Source organism: Pangasianodon hypophthalmus, chromosome 20 (genome assembly GCF_027358585.1).
Source record: "Pangasianodon hypophthalmus isolate fPanHyp1 chromosome 20, fPanHyp1.pri, whole genome shotgun sequence".
Classification (NCBI taxonomy): Eukaryota; Metazoa; Chordata; class Actinopteri; order Siluriformes; family Pangasiidae; genus Pangasianodon; species Pangasianodon hypophthalmus.
In genome coordinates, this window is record NC_069729.1 from 21936283 (window position 1) to 21963919 (window position 27637).

The 27637-nt window shown below is 41.8% G+C and overlaps 1 protein-coding gene across 3 annotated transcripts; it reads left to right on the forward strand.

Annotated features, from left to right (window-relative positions):
* Positions 1-481: 481 nt before the first annotated feature.
* LOC113524442 (protein phosphatase 1 regulatory subunit 1A) lies at positions 482-26791 on the forward strand. Of its 3 annotated transcripts, none has more exons than XM_026910676.3 (7): positions 482-840; positions 5745-5805; positions 14722-14759; positions 15022-15085; positions 15220-15393; positions 24625-24723; positions 24853-26791. In XM_026910676.3, the coding sequence occupies exons 1-7, from the start codon at positions 763-765 to the stop codon at positions 24909-24911; spliced, it is 573 nt and encodes a 190-aa protein (XP_026766477.1). In that variant the 5' UTR covers positions 482-762; the 3' UTR covers positions 24912-26791. The 3 variants fall into 3 exon arrangements, with proteins under 3 accessions (XP_026766477.1, XP_026766479.1, XP_053083214.1); XM_026910678.3 differs by having other exon boundaries at positions 24877-26791; XM_053227239.1 differs by having other exon boundaries at positions 15025-15085.
* Positions 26792-27637: the final 846 nt, after the last annotated feature.

Genomic DNA, 27637 nt, shown 5'->3' on the forward strand with positions numbered 1-27637 from the left:
TATACTCTCAGTGCCGGTCCCAAGCCCGGATACATCAGGAAGGGCGTCTGGTGTAAAACCTGTGATCTGCTGCGGTGACCCCTAACAGGAGCAGCCAAAAGAAGAAGAAGAACAACAACAACAACACTATTATATTATGTTACCTCTAAATATAGTGTAAAATAAATGTAATAATTTTATCAGTTTTAATTAACGATCACTTTCACTGCTGGTTTTGACTCAGATTTTCTATTTTTAAAGCACTAGTCTCTATTTTTATTTTATTTTATTTTATTAATCGTGTTTCATGAGATTTTATTCCTGTTTGATCCACAGTGATGTTCCTTCAGTGTAGTGTGAGAGTGTGGAGTTGATTGGTGCAGTGACTGGCAGATGAAGCAGCCAATCAGAGGTCAGCATGGTGTTGGTGGGTGGAGCCAGTCAGTGGGAGGGGTCAGAAAGAGTTGAAGCTGCAGAGGAGAAAGGCAGAGAGAGGAGGGAGGTGTGTGTGTGTGTGTGTGTGTGTATGTGTGTGTGTTTTACCGCAGCGAGCAGTAGAGAAGAGAACAAGCAGCAGGAGGACAGGAGAGGAAGAGAATAAACGAAAAATTTTAGAGGAATAAAAGAAAAAGAGGGAATAAAAGGATAAAACGATTATTAATATTGGAATTTCAGCTATTCATCATCATCATCCTCACTCTCACGCTCAATCCTCCTTAATTTGTCCTCCACCACTCTATCTGCCTGTCTCTCTATCTGCCTGTTTCTCTATCTGTCTCTGGTATGGAGGGAAGCCCTCGGAAAATCCAGTTCACGGTTCCACTGCTGGACTCTCACCTGGACCCTGAAGCTGCTGAACAGGTAAGCAGGTGTGTGTGTGTGTGTGAGAGAGAGAGAGTGTGTGAGTGTGAGTGTAAGTGTGTGTTTGTTAATCTAAGATATGGGTGAGCCGATTGGTGTTTCTGTGTTGACCTGCACTTTTGTGCCTTTTTTATGTCACATGAACAAATAACCTGTTCTGATTGGACCGGAATGTGTGATGGAGGCGGCGGTGTGTAATGAGTCCAGGACACAGGAAACATTGCTATGTGGTGGCCATGCTGTAAGGCTGATCCCCGCATAACAATGTTTCCAGGTTTCTATATCAGGTAGACGGTGTGTGTGTGTGTGTGTGTGTGTGTGTGTATATGTGTGTATGTGTGTGAGTGTGAGCTGTCCTCCAGCTCCAGCCCAGAACACAGGTCAGCTCCACCACGTGGTTTCTGTATGGATGGAGGGAACAGAATTCATTTTTGAATAAAACAAGGGATTAACTTCCAGGATGAGAGTTTCAGTCCGTGTGGCCAGTGTGTAGTTGTGGATGCTTTAGGATAGCTTCTGACATGAGATATGAGTGAAGTGTGAACAAATCACGTGTTACTCCTTGTCAGGAGGAGGAGGAGGTGTGTTACTCCATGTCAGGAGGAGGAGGAGGTGTGTTACTCCATGTCAGGGGGAGGAGGAGGTGTGTTACTCTATGTCAGGGGGAGGAGGAGGAGTGTTACTCCATGTCAGGAGGAGGAGGAGTTGTGTTACTCCATGTCAGGAGGAGGAGGAGGTGTGTTACTCCATGTCAGGGGGAGGAGGAGGTGTGTTACTCCATGTCAGGGGGAGGAGGAGGAGTGTTACTCCATGTCAGGAGGAGGAGGAGTTGTGTTACTCCATGTCAGGAGGAGGAGGAGGTGTGTTACTCCATGTCAGGAGGAGGAGGAGGTGTGTTACTCTATGTCAGGGGGAGGAGGAGGTGTGTTACTCTATGTCAGGGGGAGGAGGAGGTGTGTTACTCCATGTCAGGAGGAGGAGGAGTTGTGTTACTCCATGTCAGGAGGAGGAGGAGGTGTGTTACTCCATGTCGGGGGGAGGAGGTGTGTTACTCCATGTCGGGGGGAGGAGGTGTGTTACTCCATGTCAGGAGGAGGAGGAGGTGTGTTACTCCATGTCGGGGGGAGGAGGAGTGTTACTCCATGTCAGGAGGAGGAGGAGTTGTGTTACTCCATGTCAGGAGGAGGAGGAGGTGTGTTACTCCATGTCAGGGGGAGGAGGAGGAGTGTTACTCCATGTCAGGAGGAGGAGGAGGTGTGTTACTCCATGTCAGGAGGAGGAGGAGGTGTGTTACTCCATGTCAGGAGGAGGAGGAGGTGTGTTACTCTATGTCAGGGGGAGGAGGAGGTGTGTTACTCTATGTCAGGGGGAGGAGGAGGTGTGTTACTCCATGTCAGGAGGAGGAGGAGTTGTGTTACTCCATGTCAGGAGGAGGAGGAGGTGTGTTACTCCATGTCAGGGGGAGGAGGAGGTGTGTTACTCCATGTCGGGGGGAGGAGGTGTGTTACTCCATGTCGGGGGGAGGAGGTGTGTTACTCCATGTCAGGGGGAGGAGGAGGTGTGTTACTCCATGTCGGGGGGAGGAGGTGTGTTACTCCATGTCAGGAGGAGGAGGAGTTGTGTTACTCCATGTCAGGGGGAGGAGGAGGTGTGTTACTCCATGTCAGGAGGAGGAGGAGTTGTGTTACTCCATGTCAGGAGGAGGAGGAGGTGTGTTACTCCATGTCAGGGGGAGGAGGAGGTGTGTTACTCCATGTTGGGGGGAGGAGGTGTGTTACTCCATGTCAGGAGGAGGAGGAGGTGTGTTACTCCATGTCAGGAGGAGGAGGAGGTGTGTTACTCTATGTCAGGGGGAGGAGGAGGAGTGTTACTCCATGTCAGGAGGAGGAGGAGGTGTGTTACTCCATGTCAGGGGGAGGAGGAGGTGTGTTACTCCATGTCAGGGGGAGGAGGAGGAGTGTTACTCCATGTCAGGAGGAGGAGGAGTTGTGTTACTCCATGTCAGGAGGAGGAGGAGGTGTGTTACTCCATGTCAGGAGGAGGAGGAGGTGTGTTACTCTATGTCAGGGGGAGGAGGAGGTGTGTTACTCCATGTCAGGAGGAGGAGGAGTTGTGTTACTCCATGTCAGGAGGAGGAGGAGGTGTGTTACTCCATGTCAGGGGGAGGAGGAGGTGTGTTACTCCATGTCAGGGGGAGGAGGAGGTGTGTTACTCCATGTCGGGGGGAGGAGGTGTGTTACTCCATGTCGGGGGGAGGAGGTGTGTTACTCCATGTCAGGAGGAGGAGGAGGTGTGTTACTCCATGTCGGGGGGAGGAGGTGTGTTACTCCATGTCAGGAGGAGGAGGAGGTGTGTTACTCCATGTCAGGAGGAGGAGGAGGTGTGTTACTCCATGTCGGGGGGAGGAGGTGTGTTACTCCATGTCGGAGGGAGGAGGTGTGTTACTCCATGTCAGGAGGAGGAGGAGGTGTGTTACTCCATGTCGGGGGGAGGAGGTGTGTTACTCCATGTCGGGGGGAGGAGGTGTGTTACTCCATGTCAGGGGGAGGAGGAGGTGTGTTACTCCATGTCGGGGGGAGGAGGTGTGTTACTCCATGTCAGGAGGAGGAGGAGGTGTGTTACTCCATGTCAGGAGGAGGAGGAGGTGTGTTACTCCATGTCAGGGGGAGGAGGAGGTGTGTTACTCCATGTCGGGGGGAGGAGGAGGTGTGTTACTCCATGTCGGGGGGAGGAGGAGGTGTGTTACTCCATGTCAGGAGGAGTGAAACTGTCCTTCATATCATCTCAGCAGCAATTTAGTGTTCTTGAGCACAGTGTTAAGGTTAATCAGAACTCTGTAAAAGAGCTCTGCATGTCTTTCAGGGTCTTTAGCACTTTACTGTTTTAACACATTAAAGATTTTGTGGTCAGTAAAAAATAAATTGGATTTTTATTCCTTTATCCAATGCTTCTGTTCTTCTTCTGCTGCCTTGATGCTCTGCCTCGGAGCTCTGGATTTCCCACATTGTAATTCTTCTCCACACGGCTTAATTTATTCCCTTGATGCTGTGAGAGGATGGTGTTGGAGACAATCTCATTTTCCAAGACATTCACCTCTCCACTGCATCAGGATGTTTCAAAATGCTTGTGCTGGTGATTCATTCTGTCGGTGTACAAAATGAATCTTTCTCTCACCAGAGTGCTTTCAGTGTTCTGCTCAGAATAAAACTCATCTTTGTGTGGTCACTGAGCTGAATCCACAGGGGGAAAAGTTGGGGCTGTTTGTTACCATGGTTACTTTAGTTTAGACCACTGAAGGTGCTGAAGATGACGAGCAGAAATCTAAAGCTTGATAAATATCAGGACCAGCTCAGGACATGTCATTGATGTAAACTCTGGTTCTGTAAATGGAAGCAGTGCTCAGGGGAATACTGTATTAAGGGCTAGTGAGTAGGGTACGAGGGGAATACTGTATTAAGGGCTAGTGAGTAGGGTACGAGGGGAATGCTGTATTAAGGACAGGTGAGTAGGGTACGAGGGGAATACTGTATTAAGGGCTAGTGAGTAGGGTACGGGGGGAATACTGTATTAAGGGCTAGTGAGTAGGGTACGAGAGGAATACTGTATTAAGGGCTAGTGAGTAGGGTACGAGGGGAATGCTGTATTAAGGACAGGTGAGTAGGGTACGAGGGGAATACTGTATTAAGGGCTAGTGAGTAGGGTACGGGGGGAATACTGTATTAAGGGCTAGTGAGTAGGGTACGAGGGGAATACTGTATTAAGGGCTAGTGAGTAGGGTACGAGGGGAATACTGTATTAAGGGCTAGTGAGTAGGGTACGAGGGGAATACTGTATTAAAGGCTAGTGAGTAGGGTACGAGGGGAATACTGTATTAAGGGCTAGTGAGTAGGGTACGAGGGGAATACTGTATTAAGGGCTAGTGAGTACGGTACGAGGGGAATACTGTATTAAGGGCTAGTGAGTAGGGTACGAGGGGAATACTGTATTAAGGGATAGTGAGTAGGGTACGAGGGGAATACTGTATTAAGGGATAGTGAGTAGGGTACGAGCAGAATACTGTATTAAGGACAGGTGAGTAGGGTACGAGGGGAAGTAGTAAAGTGTTCACATGACATTAAACTCAAAGCTGACCATTTGGTCCATTCCGAGCACACAGTGTGTGTGTGTGTGTGTGTGTGTGAGACTGAAAAGACAGAGGCCACACCTCCTTCACTGATAGGACACACCCCCTCCTACCCTTCCCACTGAGACTGACATGTACAGACAGAGGCCACGCCCCCCACTGAGACACACAGAAATGATGAGTGTGGGTGTTAAACTTCACTTCAGTCTGGATCTGGGCAGTGTGCTGCAGAATCACAGTCTCAGTTTGTTTACTGAAACAGATGGAGTGAACAGAAGAGTGTGACTGACTCACTGATGGTGTGTGTGTGTGTGTGTGTGTGTGTGTGTGTGAAATAAAGGACTGATGGAGAGACTCTACTCTCTGTGGGATGAGTGGAATGAGACCGAAAGAAAATCAGACCGTGGAGAATAGCTGGTTGCTTATGGTTGCAAGTGTGTGTGTGTGTGTGTGGGAAGGTGGAATGTTCCTCTGTATAGTCTCACACACACTCCACTGTGCTGCAGTGTAGCTGAAGACCTAAATGAGCTGAACTGAAGACTCATACACACACACACACACACACACACACACTTCAGTCAGAACTTTTATAATTGTAACTCTAATTTCTGTCACTCAGTGTTTAAATTGAGCTGATTGGCTGCAGCTTTCTTCACATCACACATCAGTTTAAAAACCAATCACTGTGCATTTACAACAATCATGTATATCTATCTATCTATCTATCTATCTATCTATCTATCTATCTATGTGTAACTGTGTGTGTGTGTGTGTCTTACAGATTAGGAGGAGACGTCCGACTCCTGCCACGCTAGTTGCGTCCAGTGATCAGTCGTCTCCAGGTAAACTTTATGCTCCATCAAACATCAAGCCCATGACAAATTGGTACTGCTCTCAGCCAATCAGAACACACTGTACTGCTCTCAGCCAATCAGAACACACTGTACTGCTCTCAGCCAATCAGAGCACACTGTACTGCTCTCAGCCAATCAGAACACACTGTACTGCTCTCAGCCAATCAGAACACACTGTACTGCTCTCAGCTCTATATGGAGATTTGTATATAGCAGATTGTATATAGCGGATTGTATATGGCGGATTGTATATGGCGGATTGTATATGGAGATTTGTATATAGCGGATTGTATACAGCGGATTGTATATGGAGATTTGTATATGGAGGATTATATATAGCCGATTGTGTATAGCGGATTGTATATAGCGGTTTATATATAGCGGATTGTATATGGAGGTTTGTATATGGCGGTTTGTATATGGAGGTTTGTATATGGCGGATTGTATATGGCGGATTGTATATGGCAGATTGTATATGGCGGATTGTATATGGCGGATTGTATATGGAGATTTGTATATGGAGGATTATATATAGCCGATTGTGTATAGCGGATTGTATATAGCGGTTTATATATAGCGGATTGTATATGGCGGATTGTATATGGCGGATTGTATATGGCGGATTGTATATGGAGGTTTGTATATGGCGGATTGTATATGGCGGATTGTATATGGCGGATTGTATATGGCAGATTGTATATGGCGGATTGTATATGGCGGATTGTATATGGAGGTTTGCATATAGCGGATTGTATATAGCGGTTTGTATATAGCGGATTGTATATGGAGGTTTGTATATGGAGATTTGTATATGGAGGATTATATATAGCCGATTGTGTATAGCGGATTGTATATAGCGGTTTATATATAGCGGATTGTACATGGAGGTTTGTATATGGAGGTTTGTATATAGCAGATTGTATATGGCGGATTGTATATGGCAGATTGTATATGGCGGATTGTATATAGCGAATTGTATATAGCGGTTTATATATAGAGGATTGTATATGGCGGATTGTATATGGCGGATTGTATATAGCGAATTGTATATGGCGGATTGTATATATGCTGGACTTTATATAGCGGATTGTATATAGAGGATTGTATATAGCGGTTTATATATAGAGGATTGTATATGGCGGATTGTATATAGCAGATTGTATATAGAGAATTGTATATGGCGGATTGTATATAGCGGATTGTATATAGCGGTTTATATATGGCGGATTGTATATATGCTGGATTGTATATAGCGGAATGTATATAGCGGAATGTATATAGCGGATTGTATATAGAGGATTGTATATAGCGGATTGTATATAGCGGTTTATATATGGCGGATTGTATATATGCTGGATTGTATATAGCGGAATGTATATAGCGGATTGTATATGGAGGTTTGTATATAGCGGATTGTATATAGCGGATTGTATATAGCGGTTTATATATAGAGGATTGTATATGGCGGTTTATATGTGGCGGATTGTATATGGCGGATTGTATATGGAGGTTTGTATATGGCGGATTGTATATATGCTGGATTTTATATAGAGGATTGTATATAGGGGTTTATATATAGAGAATTGTATATGGCAGATTGTATATGGCGGTTTATATATAGCGGATTGTATATGGCGGATTGTATATGGCGGTTTATATATGGCGGATTGTATATGGCGGATTGTATATGGCAGATTGTATATAGCGGATTGTATATAGCGGTTTATATATAGAGGATTGTATATGGCGGATTGTATATGGCGGTTTATATATGGCGGATTGTATATGGCGGATTGTATATGGAGGTTTATATATAGAGGATTGTATATGGCGGTTTATATATGGCGGATTGTATATGGCGGATTGTATATGGAGGTTTATATATGGAGGATTGTATATGGCGGATTGTATATATGCTGGATTTTATATAGCGGATTGTATATAGAGGATTGTATATAGGGGTTTATATATAGAGAATTGTATATGGCAGATTGTATATAGCGGATTGTATATAGCGGATTGTATATAGTGGTTTATATATAGAGTATTGTATATGGCGGATTGTATATGGCGGATTGTATATAGCGGATTGTATATAGAGGATTGTATATGGCGGATTGTATATAGCGGATTGTATATAGCGGTTTATATATAGAGGATTGTATATGGCGGATTGTATATGGCGGATTGTATATAGCGGATTGTATATAGCAGTTTATATATAGAGGATTGTATATGGCGGATTGTATATGGCGGATTGTATATAGCGGATTGTATATAGCGGTTTATATATAGAGGATTGTATATGGCGGATTGTATATGGAGGATTGTATATAGAGGATTGTATATGGCGGTTTATATATGGCTGATTGTATATGGCAGATTGTATATGGCGGATTGTATATAGCGGTTTATATATAGAGTCAGTCATATTTCAGTCAGTCATATTTATTTATAAAGCACATTTAAAAACAACAGCTGTTGGCCAAAGTGCTGTACAAAATTCAAGCATATACCAAAAATACAAAAGTAAACATAGAACACAGCAACAGATAGTACACTACAGTTATGCCACTGCGCTTACTTATGACCATATGCAACAGTAAATAAATAAGTTTTAAGAAGAGACTTAAAATCAGCACATGTTGGTGCAGTTCTTATATAGGGGGCAAATTATTCCAGAGCTGTGGAGCGGCCACTGAAAAGGCACGATCTCCTTTTGATTTCAAGCGTGACCTTGGAACAGTCAACTGAAGACTATTAGTTGATCGAAGTTCCCTGGAGGCATTACAGTGGAACAGAAGGAGATCGGAGATATATGAAGGAGCCAGTCCATGCAAACCCTTATAAACAAACAACAATGTTTTAAAATGGATACGATATTTAACTGGGAGCCAGTGGAGAGAGATCAACACTGGTGAAATATGTTCCCTCTTCCTTGTTCCAGTTAACAATCTAGCAGCAGCGTTTTGAACAAGTTGAAGACGTGACAATAGAGACTGTGAAACACCCAAGTATAATACATTACAATAATCTAATCTGGATGAAATAAAAGCATGTATTACAGACTCCATGTCTCTTAATGTTAAGAATGACTTCATCTTTGCAATATTCTTTAGCTGATAAAAACAACTTCTAACCACAGCATTGATCTGTTTGTCAAAAGTCAAAGCAGAGTCAAAAGTAATGCCTAAATTTCTAACATGTGAATGAAGATTACTAGATAGAGGTCCCAGTTTACTGGCTACAACCTCTGTAAAAGCAGGGGAGCCAAAAATTAAGACCTCAGTCTTAGACTCTTTTAACTGGAGGAAGTTGGCAGACATCCACTGTTTAACATCTCTCAGACAATCAAACAGACACTGTAAACTGGAGACATCCTTAGGATGCAAGGGAACATAACACTGAGTATCATCTGTGTAACAGTGGTATGAGACATTGTGCTTCTTGAATATAGCATACAAAGGAAGCATGTATAAAGAAAATAAAACAGGACCCAGAATTGAGCCCTGTGGAACCCCATACAAAACTGGTGCACAAGATGATGAATATTTGCCAGTCTCTACCGAGAAAGTTCGATCATTTAAATAAGATACAAACCAATTTAAAGCATGACCTTGTATCCCAATTTGCTCCAAGCGATTTAAAAGAATGCCATGATCAAGAGTGTCAAATGCCGCACTAAGATCCAGCAAAATTAAAACTGCACAGTTGCCGGAATCGACAATCAACAATAAGTCATTTAATACTTTTAGCAATGCAGATTCTGTACTGTGTTGAGGTCTGAAACCAGACTGATATTTATCGAAATTACCATTTTCCTGTAGAAAAGAAGAGAGCTGATTAAACACAACCTTCTCCAAGACTTTTGATAAAAACGGTAATTTAGAGATGGGGCGGTAATTATTTAAAACTGTTGGATCAAGATTTGGTTTTTTGAGTAGCGGCTGCACAGTGGCATGCTTAAAATAAGATGGGACTATTCCACTGATTAAACTGCTATTAATTATAGACAATAAACTAGGACTAATAATGTCGAATGTCTCTAATAAAAGACGAGGAGGAACAACATCCAATGAACAAAATGTGGGCTTCATTTTATGAATAATTTGCACCAGGTAACTGTGAGACACTGGAGTAAATTCATATAAATATGTAGGAGTTGATGTGGACTGAGGGAAGTCCAAAGAGGAAGGAACAATACATGATCTTATAACATCAATCTTGTCAGTAAAAAACTTAAGAAAGTTTTCACAGGCCATAGGAGACGGATCAGGATATAAATTAGACATAGGATTTAGCACACTATTAATAGTATTAAATAATATTTTTGGACTATGAGCGTTTTTAGCAATGAGATCAGAGAAATAATTCGCCTTTACAATCTTAACAGTTTTTTGATATTGAATCATACACTCTTTAACGCAATCATATGATATTTGTAATTTATCCCTCTTCCACTTCCTTTCCGCTTTTCTCCATTTCTGTCTAATCGCCCTAGTTTCATCATTAAACCAAGGATGTAAACAACTTCTAGGTTTTTTCAATTTAAAAGGGGCAACAGCATCAAGTATATTTAAACATAGCCCATTAAACTTATAGACTAACTCGTCAGGATTAGCTCCAAGACAGTTAGACTCTATTTCATGAGTTGTAGGGGAAATAATATACGCATCTAAATTTTCCAGATGTAGATGAGTTAAAAGAGCGAGAATACTGGCCTACCGAGGCACGGTGTGGTACCGAACTAGGAACGGCTATGTTAAAAATAATAAACTTATGATCAGACAGAAAAAATTCTTTGGTACCTACATCATTGACTAAAAGGCCATAAGATAGGATTAAAACAAGTGTGTGCCCTTGGTTATGAGTGGGACCAACAACCGATTGTATAAGATTGAAGGTGTCAATAATTTGTAGAAACTCTTTAACCATAGGCTTCGAAGGACAACAAACATGTATGTTAAAATCACCCAGTATCAAAAGCCTATCTGCATTCGGCACAACAGAGGATAAAAAGTCTGAAAACTCACTTATAAAATCCTTATTGTACTTGGGAGGTCTATAAACAAGTATACACAACAGTGGATTACAGCCGTCCATCTTAAATAACTGAACTTCAAAACTAGAAAACAATTCTGAGGCAAGTAGACGGCATTTTAAATTATTTCTATAAATAGTAGCTAATCCCCCACCACGACCGACTGACCTTGTCGTGTTAAAAAAGTTATAATCTTTAGGACAAACTTCAGAGAGTGGACCAAGCTCACCAGCATTTAGCCACGTCTCAGTCATAAACAAGAGGTCCAACTCATGAGATAAAATTTGTTCATTAATTGCAAATGTCTTGTTTGAAATCGATCTTACATTTAGCAACGCCATCCTCACTTCAGTGAAGTCCGTTTCATGATGAGTGGATTGATGGTAATATGGAATAGGATTGTGATGATGCTCCGACGACGAGGAATAATCCAATGAACGAAGGTTCCGGGGATTTACTCCTCTTCTACAGACCCGTAGTCTAGGAGAAGTACTCCTTGACGAGAGCACCGATCCTAGTTGTTCCGGATAAACAGACACGGCACCACGCTTGAGAGACCATGAATACGAAAACCGGCCGTGGTCACAGCTGAAAGCCAGACTCCGAGAGTCCGCATGACTCGGGCCTCCAAGCGACGACGCGCGGAGGTACCTCCTCACGCGTACCAACACACCACCGCGTGTTCCCCGTTTCCGATAACGTTTCTTCCTCTGATGATATTCGCAGTCCGGTAAGCGACATATTTCAGATGGCAACATAGACAGGAACGGGGGATCAGGAAACTTGTACCCTCCGTGATTTGAATCAGAAACAGTTTCTACGATCCTTCGTAGATTAAGAAGAAACGAACGATCATAAGCAAGCACTGTGGTAACTTTTTGTGCAGATGTGGACACAAACAGGACAAATATACTCAGTAAAGAGAACACAAACACCAGGCGACGGCTTGCCAAACTCCACACTGGCACCATCTTGCCCATATACAATCCTAGAGGATTGTATATGGCGGATAGAGGATTGTATATGGCGGATTGTATATGGCGGATTGTATATATGCTGGATTTTATATAGCGGATTGTATATAGAGGATTGTATATAGAGGATTGTATATAGGGGTTTATATATAGAGGATTGTATATGGCGGATTGTATATGGCGGATTGTATATGGCAGATTATATATAGAGAATTGTATATGGCGGATTGTATATAGCGGATTGTATATAGCGGATTGTATATAGCGGTTTATATATAGAGAATTGTATATGGCGGATTGTATATAGCGGATTGTATATAGAGGATTGTATATAGAGGATTGTATATGGCGGATTGTATATGGCGGATTGTATATGTCAGATTATATATAGAGAATTGTATATGGCGGATTGTATATGGCGGATTGTATATAGCGGATTGTATATAGCGGTTTATATATAGAGGATTGTATATGGCGGATTGTATATGGCGGATTGTATATAGAGGATTGTATATAGAGGATTGTATATAGCGGTTTATATATAGAGAATTGTATATGGCGGATTGTATATAGAGGATTGTATATAGCGGTTTATATATAGAGAATTGTATATGGCGGATTGTATATAGCGGATTGTATATAGAGGATTGTATATGGCGGATTGTATATGGCGGATTGTATATGGCGGTTTGTGTATGGCGGATTGTGTATGGCGGATTGTATATGGCGGATTGTGTATGGCGGATTGTGTATGGCGGATTGTATATGGCGGTTTGTGTATGGCGGATTGTGTATGGCGGTTTGTATATGGAGGTTTGTATATGGCGGACTGTATATGGCGGACTGTATATGGCGGTTTATACATGGCGGATTGTATATGGAGATTTGTATATGGCGGTTTATGGTAACTACCCTTCGGATATTTTAAAAAGTGTAAAAAAAAAAGGCTGCCACTTGTCAAGTAGCGTGAGATGTGTTCGTGCACTGTACAATGGCGGTCACTATGCTACGGATCTGCTATGAATTCTGGATGGTGTGAAAATGTTGTGCAGTAGTGTAGGCCTGCTGTGGGCCGTGTCACTGCCAAATGATTTAGCACCCAGGCCTTGTGTTTGACACACGTGCTCTATCTGGACTCATATTAGTGAAGAGAGTGTAATACCACCCCTCACACTAACCACACCTTTCACTATAACCACACCCCTTATTCTAGCTCCACCCCTCACCTTAGGGAGACAGACAGCAAGAGACATATATCTATATATCTATATATATATATATAGAGAGAGAGAGAGAGAAAGAGAGAGAGAGATGTGTGAATGAGTGTGTCATGCCTGAAGTGGATTGTGTATGTGTGTGTGTGTGTGTGTGTGTGTGTGTGAGACACATTTTCATACACAGTCTCTGGGGACGCTTCAGTTGCTAGGCAACAAACTCCTACAGCCTACAAAAAGACAGCCTATAAAAACTTAAAATGACAACATGATATTAAACCACATTACAACCCTTTATAACACTTTATAACATTAAACACTTTATGACAATATAACACTTCATTATAACAATTCAATATAACATTTCATATCACTTTATAACATTTTTGTGCGAAAGTATGACAAAGTAGGGAAAAGATGTGTACGATCAGCAGTTTCATCTGGACATTGGAAACAAAGCCTATTATAATAAGAGGCTCTGGCTGGGAGAGCTTAGTCATGCTTGGTGAGCTTGGTTTACTGCACCCAGACGGCCCCATGGAGATGTAGAGCTTGCCTGGAACTACACAGGAAGGGAGACACCGAAAGCGGTGCGACAGGATGCGGATGTGGGGCAAGCACAGAGGAGTGCAGGCGAGGCTAACAAGGGAATACTAACCCAAATAAGCCAGAAATTCCCACTACCATGCTGCCTAATATTTGTCCAATGGACAACAAACTGGACCATATCAGACTTTCGAGAGCATCTCAGCACAGCTTGAGGGATTGCTGTGTCTTTGTGTTTACAGAAATTTGGCTGAATGAAAGCATTACGGACACCACGATTCAGCTGGATGGCCTAACACTCCACAGGGCGGAAAGAGTAGCTCTGCTATATAGTAGGCCCCCGGGGAGGCGGCCAGGCTGTTTACGTCAACAAATCCTGGTGCCAAGATGCTGGGGCGGTTTCTAAATTCTGTTCACCACATGTAGAGTTTATGACCGTGAAATGCCGACCCTTCTACTTCCACAGGAATTGACAGAAATTGTTTTTGTGGCAGTCTGTGTACCCACTAGCGCTAATGTAAAGGAGGCTAAGAGTAAAAGCTGTTACACCATTAGCGTGCAACAGACGGCTCACCCCAATGCATTTTTCATTGTTGCATTTTTCATTGTTTCAACTAGCTGAGTCTTAAGTCTGTTTTACCAAAGTTCTACCAGCATATGAATTTTGAAGCAAGAGAAAATAATTCATTGGACTTCTTGACACTTTGGCAGCAGACAGTAAAGGCTGGTAGTCACACATGGAGACCCATCTCAGTGAGCACAGGCTCACCTTACGGCTGGTCCTGAGCCCCCCTGCTGTTCACCCTGCTGACACACAACTGCACCACCAGATTCAGCAACAACCACGTCATTAAATTTGCTGATGATCTACAGTGAGGGGTCTTATCAGTAAAGGTGATAAATCAGCATGCAGGATGGAGGTGCAGCGGCTGGCAGCATGGTGTACGAATCAAAACTTCTCCCTCAATGGTGACAAGACCAGTGAAGATCATAAACACACTGTGCCCCCCACAAGCACGACCACCCCACTTCATACAATACAGTGTGTGTGTGTGTGTGTGTGTGTGTGTGTGTTAATTCAGTGCGTATGAGATGATTTTTCTCTCTTTGTGTGTGTGTGTGTGTGTAGAAATAGATGAAGATCGTCTCCCACACCAGCTGTATAAGGTAACTTTAACATTCATATATTATTATATCATTAACACTTAACATTAATATGTTAATAATGATGTAAATATAAGTGAAAGTGAATGTTATTAAACATCAGATATACAGTAATGTTATTTACGTTGTTGAGTGGGGAACAGAACCATGGGGAATGCCTCAGCTGTTTACTCTGAGATTTACATCAAACAATCAAACACTGTCTCATTCTCTTCTTCTTCTTCTTCTTCTTCTTCTTCTTCTTATTATTATTATTATTTCCCAGCAGGCCTTGCTGAATTCACCACGGCAGAGACGGAGAGGTGTGAAGGGAACTCCAACCATGAAGGGTGCACCAATTTACTGGCATTACAGTTACTGCAGACAGAGAGATGGATATAGAGACAGATGAACATTAATTGGTAACACTGAGTGTCATATTTTAGTCCTGATGTGTGTAAATTTGGTGTGTGTGTGTGTGTAGAGCTGCAGTTCCTGGTAGAACATCATATGTGTCAGCAGCGCTTGGCAGCAGACGAGTCGTCAGAGAGCTGTGTATCGGATGTGGGCGGAGACGAGGACGCAGCAGAGCATGATGGGAGTTTGAACTCCACAGACACAGCGCAGGAGTTTGAGACGCTGTGCTGTCAAATGGAGGGTGAGGAGACAGCGAGTGTGTGACGCAGTATGTGACGCAGTGTGTGACGCAGTGCGTGGCACAGTGTGTGATGAGTGTGTGATGCAGTGTGTGATGGGTGTGTGACGCAGTGTGTGATGAGTGTGTGACGCAGTGTGTGACACAGTGTGTGTGATGAGTGTGACGCAGTGTGTGATGAGTGTGTGATGGTTGTGTGTGAATGCAGGATTCATATGTGATACCTTTTAAAGTGTCTAAAACACAGCCTCCACTTTAAGGCTAGTGTGTGAATAGAGTGTGTGACTAGTGTGTGATTCACTTGTGTTATTTGCATTTGCGATTAGTGTGTGATTAGTGTGTGATTAGAGTGTGTGACTAAAGTGTGATTATTGTGTGATTAAAGTGTGTGATTAGTGTGTCTGATTAGTGTGTGACTAAAGTGTGTGATTAGTGTGTGTGATTAGTGTGTGAGTAGAGTGTGATTAGTGTGTCATTAGCATGTGTGATTAATCTATTGTGATTAGTATGTGATTAGAGTGTGTGAGTAAAGCATGTGACAGGAGTGTGATTAGAGTGTGATTAGTTTGTGATTAGTTTCTGATTAAAGTGTGTGATTAGAGTGTGTGATTAGCATGTGTGGGGTGTGGTTAGTGTGTGATTAGAGTGTGTGAATAGAGTGTGTGATTAAAGGTGATTAAAGAGTATGACTAGAATGTGATTAGAGTGTGTGCGACTAGTGTATGATTAGAGTGTGTGATTAGCATGAGTATTAGTGTGTGTGATTAGTGTGTCATTAGTTTGTGATTATTGTGATTAGTATGTGATTAGAGTGTGTGAGTAGAGCATGTGATATGAGTATGATTAGAGTGTGATTAGTCTGTGTGATTAATATGTGTGATTGTGTGATTAGTGTGTGTGATTAATATGTGTGATTAGAGTGTGTGATTAGGGTGTCTGATTAGTGTGTGATTAGAGTGTGTGATTAGAGTATGTGATTTGAGTGTGTGATTAGAGTGTGTGATTAGAGTGTGTGATCGTGTGATTAGAGTGTGTGATTAGAGTATGTGATTTGAGTGTGTGATTAGCTAGAAATTCAGACTATTAATTTAAAACCGGACAGTTCTATAACTAACCCTGTAGATGATAATATGATAATATTAGATAAACAACTACAACGCTTTAGTCCCCTTGAAGAGACTGAACTAATTTCACTAATTTCATCATCAAAATCATCAACCTGTATGCTAGATCCTTTACCTACTTGTTTCCTCAAACAGATAATTCCTGAAACAATCAAACCTCTTTTAAAGATAATCAATTCTTCCCTTAGCATTGGCTATGTACCTAAATCTTTTAAATTAGCAGTTATCAAGCCCCTGATTAAAAAACCTGACCTCAATCCCTGTCAACTGTCCAACTACAGGCCAATATCAAACCTCCCCTTTATTTCCAAGGTCCTTGAAAAGGTTGTAGCACAGCAGCTATGCTCATACTTACATAGGAATAACATTCATGAAATGTATCAGTCAGGATTTAGGCCTCATCATAGCACAGAGACAGCACTGGTAAAAGTTGTAAATGACTTACTACTGGCCTCTGATCAGGGTTGTGTCTCCTTGCTGGTGCTGCTTGACCTTAGTGCAGCTTTTGATACCATTGATCATGCTATTCTCCTCAATAGACTAGAAAATGTAGTAGGCATTAAGGGAACAGCCCTTTCCTGGCTCAGGTCTTATTTGACTGATCGTTATCAGTTTGTAAACGTAAATGGTGACTTCTCTTCTCATGCTAAGGTAAAGTTTGGTGTTCCGCAAGGCTCTGTTTTAGGCCCACTGCTCTTTTCTTTATATATGCTACCTCTGGGCAAAATTATTCGTAAGCATGGTATTAGCTTCCACTGTTACGCTGATGACACACAGTTGTATGTTTCAGCAAAGCCAGATGACAGACACCAGCTTAATAAAGTTGAGGAATGTGTAAAAGACATTAGAAACTGGATGCTTATTAACTTTCTCTTACTTAATTCTGACAAGACAGAAGTACTTGTACTAGGACCACATGCAGCTAGAAGTAAGCTTTCTGATTACATAATAACTCTGGATGACCTTTCCGTTTCATCATGTGCAGCAGTAAAAGACCTTGGTGTGATTATCGACTCTAGTCTTTCATTTGAAGCTCATGTAGATAATATAACTAGGATTGCTTTCTTTCATCTCAGAAATATTGCTTAGATAAGAAATATATTGTCGCTACACGATGCAGAAAAATTAGTTCATGCTTTTGTTACCTCTAGGTTGGATTATTGTAATGCCTTACTGTCTGGATGTTCCAGTAGATGCATAAACAAGCTCCAGTTAGTCCAGAATGCAGCAGCGAGAGTCCTTACTAGAACCAGAAGATATGACCACATCACCCCTATCTTATCCACACTGCATTGGCTCCCAATCAAATTTCGTATTGATTATAAAATACTACTATTGACCTATAAAGCACTAAATGGTCTCGCGCCACAGTACCTGAGCGAACTTTTGGTCTTTTATGATCCGTCACGCCTACTCAGATCAAAAGATGCAGGCTATTTGTTGGTACCTCGAATAATGCGGGCTACAGCTGGGGGTAGAGCTTTCTCATACAAAGCCCCACAGTTATGGAACAGCCTTCCACTTAGTGTTCGGGGCTCAGACACAGTCTCAGTGTTTAAGTCTAGGCTGAAAACATATTTGTTTAGTCAAGCCTTTTGTGAATAGTTTTCTTAGGTACAGGGGCAGGTCTGGAGGGTTTCACAGGCATAGAGTGTTGTGGTGAAATGGGATGTTTGGATGCTGTCGCCCCCCCACTCTCACACGTTCACTCAGGTTTGTCGACGGTGGAGTGGCTGGCTGCCTTATGTCCCAGGGTGCCCTCATGTCTGTGTTAGCTTCTGGCTCTCCCTTTCAGTTATGCTGTCATAGCTAGTCTTGCCGGAGTCCCTGCTTGCACTCTGCATGCAAAGTACATCGTGCTTAACCATTAGAGGACAAAAGCTCACCTAACAATCTCTTCCTTTCTCTCCATCTCTCTCTCTCCCTCACTCTCTGTCGAGCTACACATGCTACTTCTGAGATGCCAATGATGCCAGTGATCCTGACCCCTTCTGCTCCTCCTCGCTGCCTGACCCATCCTGATGCCCTACTTCTGGTTGGAGTTCTCATCGGTTGAGTTCGCTCGCTGCTGCTGGGGGTGGCCCCATATGGACTGCCTGAAGAACTGTTTGGATTGCTGGGGATGGTGCCACCTGGGGGCTGTGGAGATGGCTTGGGGATCACATATGGGGAGCTGTACTGTAATGGCTTGGGACTGCGATTGCTGTAGTGGCTTTGGGGCTGCAGTTGCCACGAGCAGCTTCGTACTCAGGACTCCATCAGTGGACAGTGGATAGATTTTAACCAGCCGGACCTCTTGCAAATACTGCGATGAATTTATTGGTTGCACAATTGCACTATTTGTCCATATAGTACACAATAGAAGGGATTTATTTATAATTGCACTATCCGTTGCACCCAGATGAGGATGGGTTCCCTTTTGAGCCTGGTTCCTCTCAAGGTTTCTTCCTCATATCATCTCGGGGAGTTTTTCCTTGCCACCGTCGCCACTGGCTTGCTCATTAGGGATAAATTCACAGTGATAAATTTAAATATTTACAATATATTTTTGTGAATCCATTTATTTCTGTAAAGCTGCTTTGTGACAATGTCCATTGTTAAAAGCGCTATACAAATAAAATTGAATTGAATTGAATTGAATTAGAGTGTGTGATTAGTGTGTGTGATTAGAGTGTGTGATTAGAGTGTGATTAGAGTGTGTGATCGTGTGATTAGAGTGTGTGATTAGGGTGTGATTAGTGTGTGATTAGAGTGTGTGATTGTGTGATTAGAGTGTGTGATTAGAGTGTGTGATTAGTGTGTGTGATTAGAGTGTGTGATTAGAGTGTGTGATCGTGTGATTAGAGTGTGTGATTAGTGTGTGATTAGTGTGTGTGATCGTGTGATTAGAGTGTGTGATTAGTGTGTGATTAGAGTGTGTGATCGTGTGATTAGAGTGTGTGATTAGAGTGTGTGATTAGAGTGTGTGATTAGTGTGTGTGATTGTGTGATTAGAGTGTGTGATTAGGGTGTGATTAGAGTGTGTTATTGTGTGATTAGTGTGTCATTAGAGTGTGTTATTGTGCGATTAGAGTGTGTGATTAGTGTGTGATAAGTGTGTGATTAGAGTGTGTTATTGTGCGATTAGAGTGTGTGATTAGTGTGTGTGATTAGAGTCTGTGATTAGTTTGTTTGTGATTAGTGTGTGTGATTAGAGTGTGATCGTGTGATTAGAGTGTGATTAGAGTGTGTGATTAGAGTGTGTGATTAGAGTGTGATCGTGTGATTAGAGTGTGATTAGAGTGTGTGATTAGTGTGTGTGATTGTGCGATTAGAGTGTGTGATTAGAGTGTGTGATTAGTGTGTGATTAGAGTGTGATTAGTGTGTGATTAGAGTGTGATTAGAGTGTGATTAGTGTGTGTGATTGTGCGATTAGAGTGTGTGATTAGAGTGTGTGATTAGAGTGTGTGATTAGTGTGTGATTAGAGTGTGATTAGTGTGTGATTAGAGTGCGTTATTGTGCGATTGGAGTGTGTGATTAGTGTGTGATTAGAGTGTGTGATTAGAGTGTGTGATTAGTGTGTGATTAGAGTGTGTGATTAGAGTGTGTGATTAGAGTGTGTGATTAGTGTGTGATTAGAGTGTGTGATTAGAGTGTGTGATTAGTGTGTGATTAGAGTGTGTGATTAGAGTGTGTGATTGTGTGATTTGTGTGTGATGGGGGTGTGTGATTAGTGTGTGATTAGAGTGTGTGATTGTGTGATTAGTGTGTGTGATTGTGTGATTAGTGTGTGATTAGTGTGTGTGATTAGTGTGTGATGGGGGTGTGTGATTAGAGTGTGTGATTAGTGTGTGATTAGAGTGTGTGATTAGAGTGTGTGATTAGTGTGTGTGATTGTCTGATTAGTGTGTGTGATTAGTGTGTGATGGGGGTGTGTGATTAGTGTGCGATTAGAGTGTGTGATTAGTGTGTGTGATTGTGCGATTAGAGTGTGATTAGAGTGTGATTAGAGTGTGATTAGTGTGTGATTAGAGTGTGATTAGTGTGTGATTAGAGTGCGTTATTGTGCGATTGGAGTGTGTGATTGGAGTGTGTGATTAGTGTGTGATTAGAGTGTGTTATTGTGCGATTGGAGTGTGTGATTAGTGTGTGATTAGAGTGTGTGATTAGAGTGTGATGGGGGTGTGTGATTAGTGTGTGATTAGAGTGTGTGATTGTGTGATTTGTGTGTGATGGGGGTGTGTGATTAGTGTGTGATTAGAGTGTGTGATTAGTGTGTATGATTGTGCGATTAGTGTGTGATTAGTGTGTGTGATTGTGTGAATAGTGTGTGATTAGAGTGTGTGATTAGAGTGTGTGATTAGTGTGTGATTAGAGTGTGATTAGAGTGTGTGAGTAGTGTGTGTGATTAGTGTGATTAGTGTGTGTGATTAGTGTGTGATGGGGGTGTGGGATTAGTGTGTGATTAGAGTGTGTGATTAGTGTGTGTGATTGTGTGAATAGTGTGTGTGATTAGTGTGTGATGGGGGTGTGTGATTAGTGTGTGATTAGAGTGTGTGAGTAGTGTGTGATTAGAGTGTGTGATTGTGTGATTTGTGTGTGATGGGGGTGTGTGATTAGTGTGTGATTAGAGTGTGTGATTAGTGTGTATGATTGTGCGATTAGTGTGTGATTAGTGTGTGTGATTGTGTGAATAGTGTGTGATTAGAGTGTGTGATTAGAGTGTGTGATTAGTGTGTGATTAGAGTGTGATTAGAGTGTGTGAGTAGTGTGTGTGATTAGTGTGATTAGTGTGTGTGATTAGTGTGTGATGGGGGTGTGGGATTAGTGTGTGATTAGAGTGTGTGATTAGTGTGATTTGTGTGTGATGGGGTGTGTGATTAGTGTGTGATTAGAGTGTGTGATTAGTGTGTATGATTGTGCGATTAGTGTGTGATTAGTGTGTGTGATTGTGTGAATAGTGTGTGATTAGTGTGTGATGGGGGTGTGTGATTAGTGTGTGATTAGAGTGTGTGATTAGTGTGTGATTAGTGTGTGATTAGAGTGTGATTAGAGTGTGTGAGTAGTGTGTGTGATTAGTGTGATTAGTGTGTGTGATTAGTGTGTGATGGGGGTGTGTGATTAGTGTGTGATTAGAGTGTGTGATTAGTGTGTGTGATTGTGCGATTAGAGTGTGTGATTAGTGTGTGATTAGAGTGTGATTAGTGTGTGATTAGAGTGTGATTAGAGTGTGTGATTAGAGTGTGTGATTAGTGTGTGATTAGAGTGTGTGATTAGTGTGTGATTAGTGTGTGATTAGAGTGTGTGAGTAGTGTGTGTGATTGTGTGATTAGTGTGTGTGATTAGTGTGTGATGGGGGTGTGTGATTAGTGTGTGATTAGAGTGTGTGATTAGTGTGTGTGATTGTGCGATTAGAGTGTATGATTAGTGTGTGATTAGAGTGTGTGATTAGTGTGTGTGATTAGTGTGTGTGATTGTCTGATTAGTGTGTGTGATTAGTGTGTGATGGGGGTGTGTGATTAGTGTGCGATTAGAGTGTGTGATTAGTGTGTGTGATTGTGCGATTAGAGTTTGATTAGTGTGTGTGATCGTGTGATTAGAATGTGATTAGAGTGTGTGAGTAGTGTGTGTGATTAGTGTGATTAGTGTGTGTGATTAGTGTGTGATGGGGGTGTGTGATTAGTGTGTGATCGTGTGATTAGAGTGTGATTAGAGTGTGTGATTAGAGTGTGATCGTGTGATTAGAGTGTGATTAGAGTGTGTGATTGTGCGATTAGAGTGTGTGATTAGAGTGTGTGATTAGGGTGTCTGATTAGTGTGTGATTAGAGTGTGTGATTAGAGTGTGTGATTAGTGTGTGATTAGAGTGTGTGATTAGAGTGTGTGATTGTGTGATTTGTGTGTGATGGGGGTGTGTGATTAGTGTGTGATTAGAGTGTGTGATTGTGTGATTAGTGTGTGTGATTGTGTGATTAGTGTGTGATTAGTGTGTGTGATTAGTGTGTGATGGGGGTGTGTGATTAGTGTGTGATTAGAGTGTGTGATTAGTGTGTGATTAGAGTGTGTGATTAGAGTGTGTGATTAGTGTGTGTGATTGTCTGATTAGTGTGTGTGATTAGTGTGTGATGGGGGTGTGTGATTAGTGTGCGATTAGAGTGTGTGATTAGTGTGTGTGATTGTGCGATTAGAGTGTGATTAGTGTGTGATTAGAGTGTGATTAGTGTGTGATTAGAGTGCGTTATTGTGCGATTGGAGTGTGTGATTAGTGTGTGATTAGAATGTGTGATTAGAGTGTGTGATTAGTGTGTGATTAGAGTGTGTTATTGTGCGATTGGAGTGTGTGATTAGTGTGTGATTAGAGTGTGTGATTAGAGTGTGTGATTAGTGTGTGATTGTCTGATTAGTGTGTGTGATTAGTGTGTGATGGGGGTGTGTGATTAGTGTGTGATTAGTGTGTGATTAGAGTGTGTGATTGTGTGATTTGTGTGTGATGGGGGTGTGTGATTAGTGTGTGATTAGAGTGTGTGATTAGTGTGTATGATTGTGCGATTAGTGTGTGATTAGTGTGTGTGATTGTGTGAATAGTGTGTGATTAGTGTGTGTGATTAGTGTGTGTGATTAGTGTGTGTGATTGTCTGATTAGTGTGTGTGATTAGTGTGTGATGGGGGTGTGTGATTAGTGTGCGATTAGAGTGTGTGATTAGTGTGTGATGGGGGTGTGTGATTAGTGTGTGTGATTGTGCGATTAGAGTGTGATTAGTGTGTGATTAGAGTGTGATTAGTGTGTGATTAGAGTGTGATTAGTGTGTGATTAGAGTGTGTTATTGTGCGATTGGAGTGTGTGATTAGTGTGTGATTAGAGTGTGTGATTAGTGTGTGTGATTGATTAGTGTGTGTGATTAGTGTGTGATGGGGGTGTGTGATTAGTGTGCGATTAGAGTGTGTGATTAGTGTGTGTGATTGTGCGATTAGAGTGTGATTAGTGTGTGATTAGAGTGTGATTAGTGTGTGATTAGAGTGTGATTAGTGTGTGATTAGAGTGTGTGATTAGAGTGTGTGATTAGTGTGTGATTAGAGTGTTATTGTGCGATTGGAGTGTGTGATTAGTGTGTGATTAGAGTGTGTGATTAGTGTGTGTGATTGTGTGATTAGTGTGTGTGATTAGTGTGTGATGGGGTGTGTGATTAGTGTGTGATTAGTGTGTGATTAGAGTGTGCGATTAGAGTGTGTGATTAGTGTGTGTGATTGTGTGATTAGTGTGTGATTAGAGTGTGTGATTAGTGTGTGTGATTGTGTGATTAGTGTGTGTGATTAGTGTGTGATGGGGGTGTGTGATTAGTGTGTGATTAGTGTGTGATTAGAGTGTGTGATTAGAGTGTGTGATTAGTGTGTGTGATTGTGTGATTAGTGTGTGATTAGAGTGTGATTAGTGTGTGATTAGAGTGTGTGATTAGTGTGTGATTGTGTGATTAGAGTGTGTGATTAGTGTGTGATTAGGGTGTGATTAGGGTGTGTGATTGTGTGATTAGAGTGTGTGATTAGTGTGTGATTAGGGTGTGTGATTGTGTGATTAGTGTGTGATTAGAGTGTGTGATTAGTGTGTGTGATTAGTGTGTGATGGGGGTGTGTGATTAGTGTGCGATTAGAGTGTGTGATTAGTGTGTGATGGGGGTGTGTGATTGTGTGATTAGTGTGTGATTAGAGTGTGTGATTAGAGTGTGATTAGAGTGTGTGATTGTGTGATTAGTGTGTGATTAGAGTGTGATTAGTGTGTGATTAGAGTGTGTGATTAGTGTGTGTGATTAGAGTGTGATTAGAGTGTGTGATTAGAGTGTGTGATTAGGGTGTGATTAGGGTGTGTGATTGTGTGATTAGTGTGTGTGATTAGTGTGTGTGATTGTGTGATTAGTGTGTGATTAGAGTGTCTGATTAGTGTGTGATTAGAGTGTGTGATTAGTGTGTGATTAGAGTGTGTGATTAGTGTGTGATTAGTGTGTGTGATTACACGATTAGAGTGTGTGATCAGCGTGTGTTGGTAGCGCGTGGGATTAGCCTGTGCTAATAACGTGTGATTAGCATGTGATTAACGTGTATTAGAGCTTATCTGATATTTTGTTGTCTTCCTGACAGCGTTTTCCAGAGAAAGTTTATCGGATGCTGCAGAAATTGAAGCCTGTTATTCTCAGGACAAATCTGATGCTCAGACATCAACACAGCACACAGACACAGGTAAACACAACACAGGTAAACTACACCACACACATTATTATTATTATTATTATTATTATTATTATTATTATCTATACTAATATAGTTTTTAGAGTTTTTAATTGAGAGCTTTCCTGTCTGTGTGTTCAGATCCGTCCTTGTCTTTGTGTACAGCAGAAACAGATCAGAAGACGGAAATAAAACAATGATGATGATGAAGATGAAGGATAAACAGACAGAGTCATAATACAGACAATCTGCACAATTTATTTTATTTTATAAATATTAATTCTAATTAAACAAACACAATAGGGGGGTTAAAAACAAGGTGTCACCTGTAGCTTTAATTACTTCATGAATATCAGCCACGCCCTCACCAAACTTATTAATAACTTCATAATCATCACATTTCCTCTGCGCTCTGTGTGTGTGTGTGTGTGTGTGAGATACAACAGAGCGTGTGTTTGTCTGAAACTGAAACACATGCCTTAATAAAATAATAAAGAAGTTGAAAGAAGAAGCCCATTACTGGAAAAGCTACATTATTTTGAAAAAAAAAAAGCCCAGCTCCTGCTACACTACTAAAATAAGTAGTTAAGCTAGTAGTGTCGCTAATTACAGTTATCTCCTCGCCGACACTGTGCGTGGCAATAAAACTCAAAACATGCTGAGAGTTAGCCGTGTGACTTCATCATTAACGGCTTCATACATAGTTATTTTTATTTTATTAATGAACCGTGACATCCTGGTTGACACGTAACCCAGTTTGTGAGTGTGTGTGTGTGTGTGTCCCACCTGGTTCTCTGGGAAAAGTGAAAACTGATATGCTGAAATGACATATGTATCACTAATATTGTTATATTGTTGTTGTTAATTATGCTATTTTCATTATATTTCACTACACTACTGTACTTTTATTATACATTCTCTCCATTATGATCTTACTGTATTTATTCTACATTATACTATTACATTTTGCTACACTACACTATTACTGTAACTATACTACAGTAAAAGTCTTGCGTGTCCCCAACAGTGTAACCGCTGTGTCTCTCACTGTGGAGTTTTTCTCTGTCCGTCACCCTCAGCATGTGTGTGTGTGTGTGTGTGTGTGCGAGCCACTGGGTCCGTCAGAGAGAACCAGTTCTATTAGTTCTAACCAGGTCTATTCTGCTTTATGTTTCTGTAATTACATAAACACCATTAATATTGTATATGTGCCATGCATCCACAGATAGGGGGCGCACCCTTATTAAAGTACTTTTACAGCAACCGCAAGTATGTAAGATGGGCATGCGTCACCCCGGGAACCATCAAAGGACTTCACCAGTCTTTGTCTGGTCTCTTTCGGTTCAAAGAGCAACTGGGATGGAGAAAAAGAGAGAAGCTCTCGCTCTCTCTCTCCCTCTCTCTCTCTCTCTCTCTCTCTCAGGCTGATGGCCATGCATGGTGTAGCTGCAAAGAGGAGGCCTACATTCGTCTCATCCGAGATCATAATGAGAGAAATGCTCACCTCTCCCAATGGCGTAAAATTCACCAATTGCTACTCAGTAGCATCAAGCATGTTTTTGTCTTTTTTTTTCCTGTGGCAGTTTATTTTTAATTTTAATGGTAAACAAAACAGTTGCTTTCAACTTCGTCGGACAGTCAGACCTCCGCGAGACCGAACCTCATCAGGAAGTCAATCCGCAGACGGATCAACCTGCAAAATGCACCTGAAGACAAACTAAAACATGCTGTGTCACCATTCTAGATACTGATTGAACAGTGAAGATACTGTTCACTGTTGTTTCTCTCTGACTTTTACTGTGTTGAGTAATTTGAAAACTATTTGTTAAAATCAAACACACACATACATCACACACAATATCACAATCTCTCTCTTTCTCTTTCACACACACACACACACACCTCTCTCTCTTACAAACACACACACACACACACACACACAGTTTAGTTATTTATTCAGTATGTAATTATTTAACCTTGGTGGAGATGCACTGCTCTATACTGATTGTACACATCCAGTGAGTTCACCATTTTGATCCTGTTAATAAATGTTAATAAATGTTTAATGTTTTATTATTTATATCCTGTGTGTTTGTCACTGTGTGTTTATTATTTATTGCAGATATTACAGTCAATAGAGCAGAAATTCTTCGATACATGAGAACCTCAAGAATCTCATAGTGGTGTCTGTGTGTGTCTGTGTGTGTGTATGTGTGTGTAATGTGGTTGTATATGGCAGTGTTATAAAATATATAGTGTGGATTAAACAGTGAGGTGTGTATTAAAAATAATAAAGTCAGAAATGTGTAGAATTAATTCTGCATTACAGCGACAGCACCACATTCAGACCACAGATCATCCTCTTCCTCATCTCTCCTCTTCATCTTCCTCCTCCTCTTCCTCATCTCTCCTCTTCATCTTCCTCCTCCTCTTCCTCATCTCTCCTCTTCATCTTCCCCCTCTTTCTCATCTCTCCTCTTCATCTTCCTCCTCCTCTTCCTCATCTCTCCTCCTCCTCTTCCTCATCTCTCCTCTTCATCTTCCTCCTCCTCTTCCTCATCTCTCCTCTTCATCTCTCCTCCTCCTCTTCCTCATCTCTCCTCTTCATCTTCCCCCTCTTTCTCATCTCTCCTCTTCATCTTCCTCCTCCTCTTCCTCATCTCTCCTCCTCCTCTTCCTCATCTCTCCTCTTCATCTTCCCCCTCTTTCTCATCTCTCCTCTTCATCTTCCTCCTCCTCTTCCTCATCTCTCCTCTTCATCTCTCCTCCTCCTCTTCCTCATCTCTCCTCTTCATCTCTCCTCCTCCTCTTCCTCATCTCTCCTCTTCATCTTCCCCCTCTTCCTCATCTCTCCTCTTCATCTTCCCCCTCTTTCTCATCTCTCCTCTTCATCTTCCTCCTCCTCTTCCTCATCTCTCCTCTTCAT

Bases quoted from the DNA above. Each gene is read 5' to 3' on its own strand.
- LOC113524442 (XM_026910676.3), top strand. From the start codon at position 763: ATGGAGGGAAGCCCTCGGAAAATCCAGTTCACGGTTCCACTGCTGGAC. The intron at 15,086-15,219 runs GTGCACCAATTT...GTGTGTGTGTAG, and splicing joins GGGAACTCCAACCATGAAGG to AGCTGCAGTTCCTGGTAGAA. The intron at 15,394-24,624 runs GTGAGGAGACAG...TCTTCCTGACAG, and splicing joins GCTGTGCTGTCAAATGGAGG to CGTTTTCCAGAGAAAGTTTA.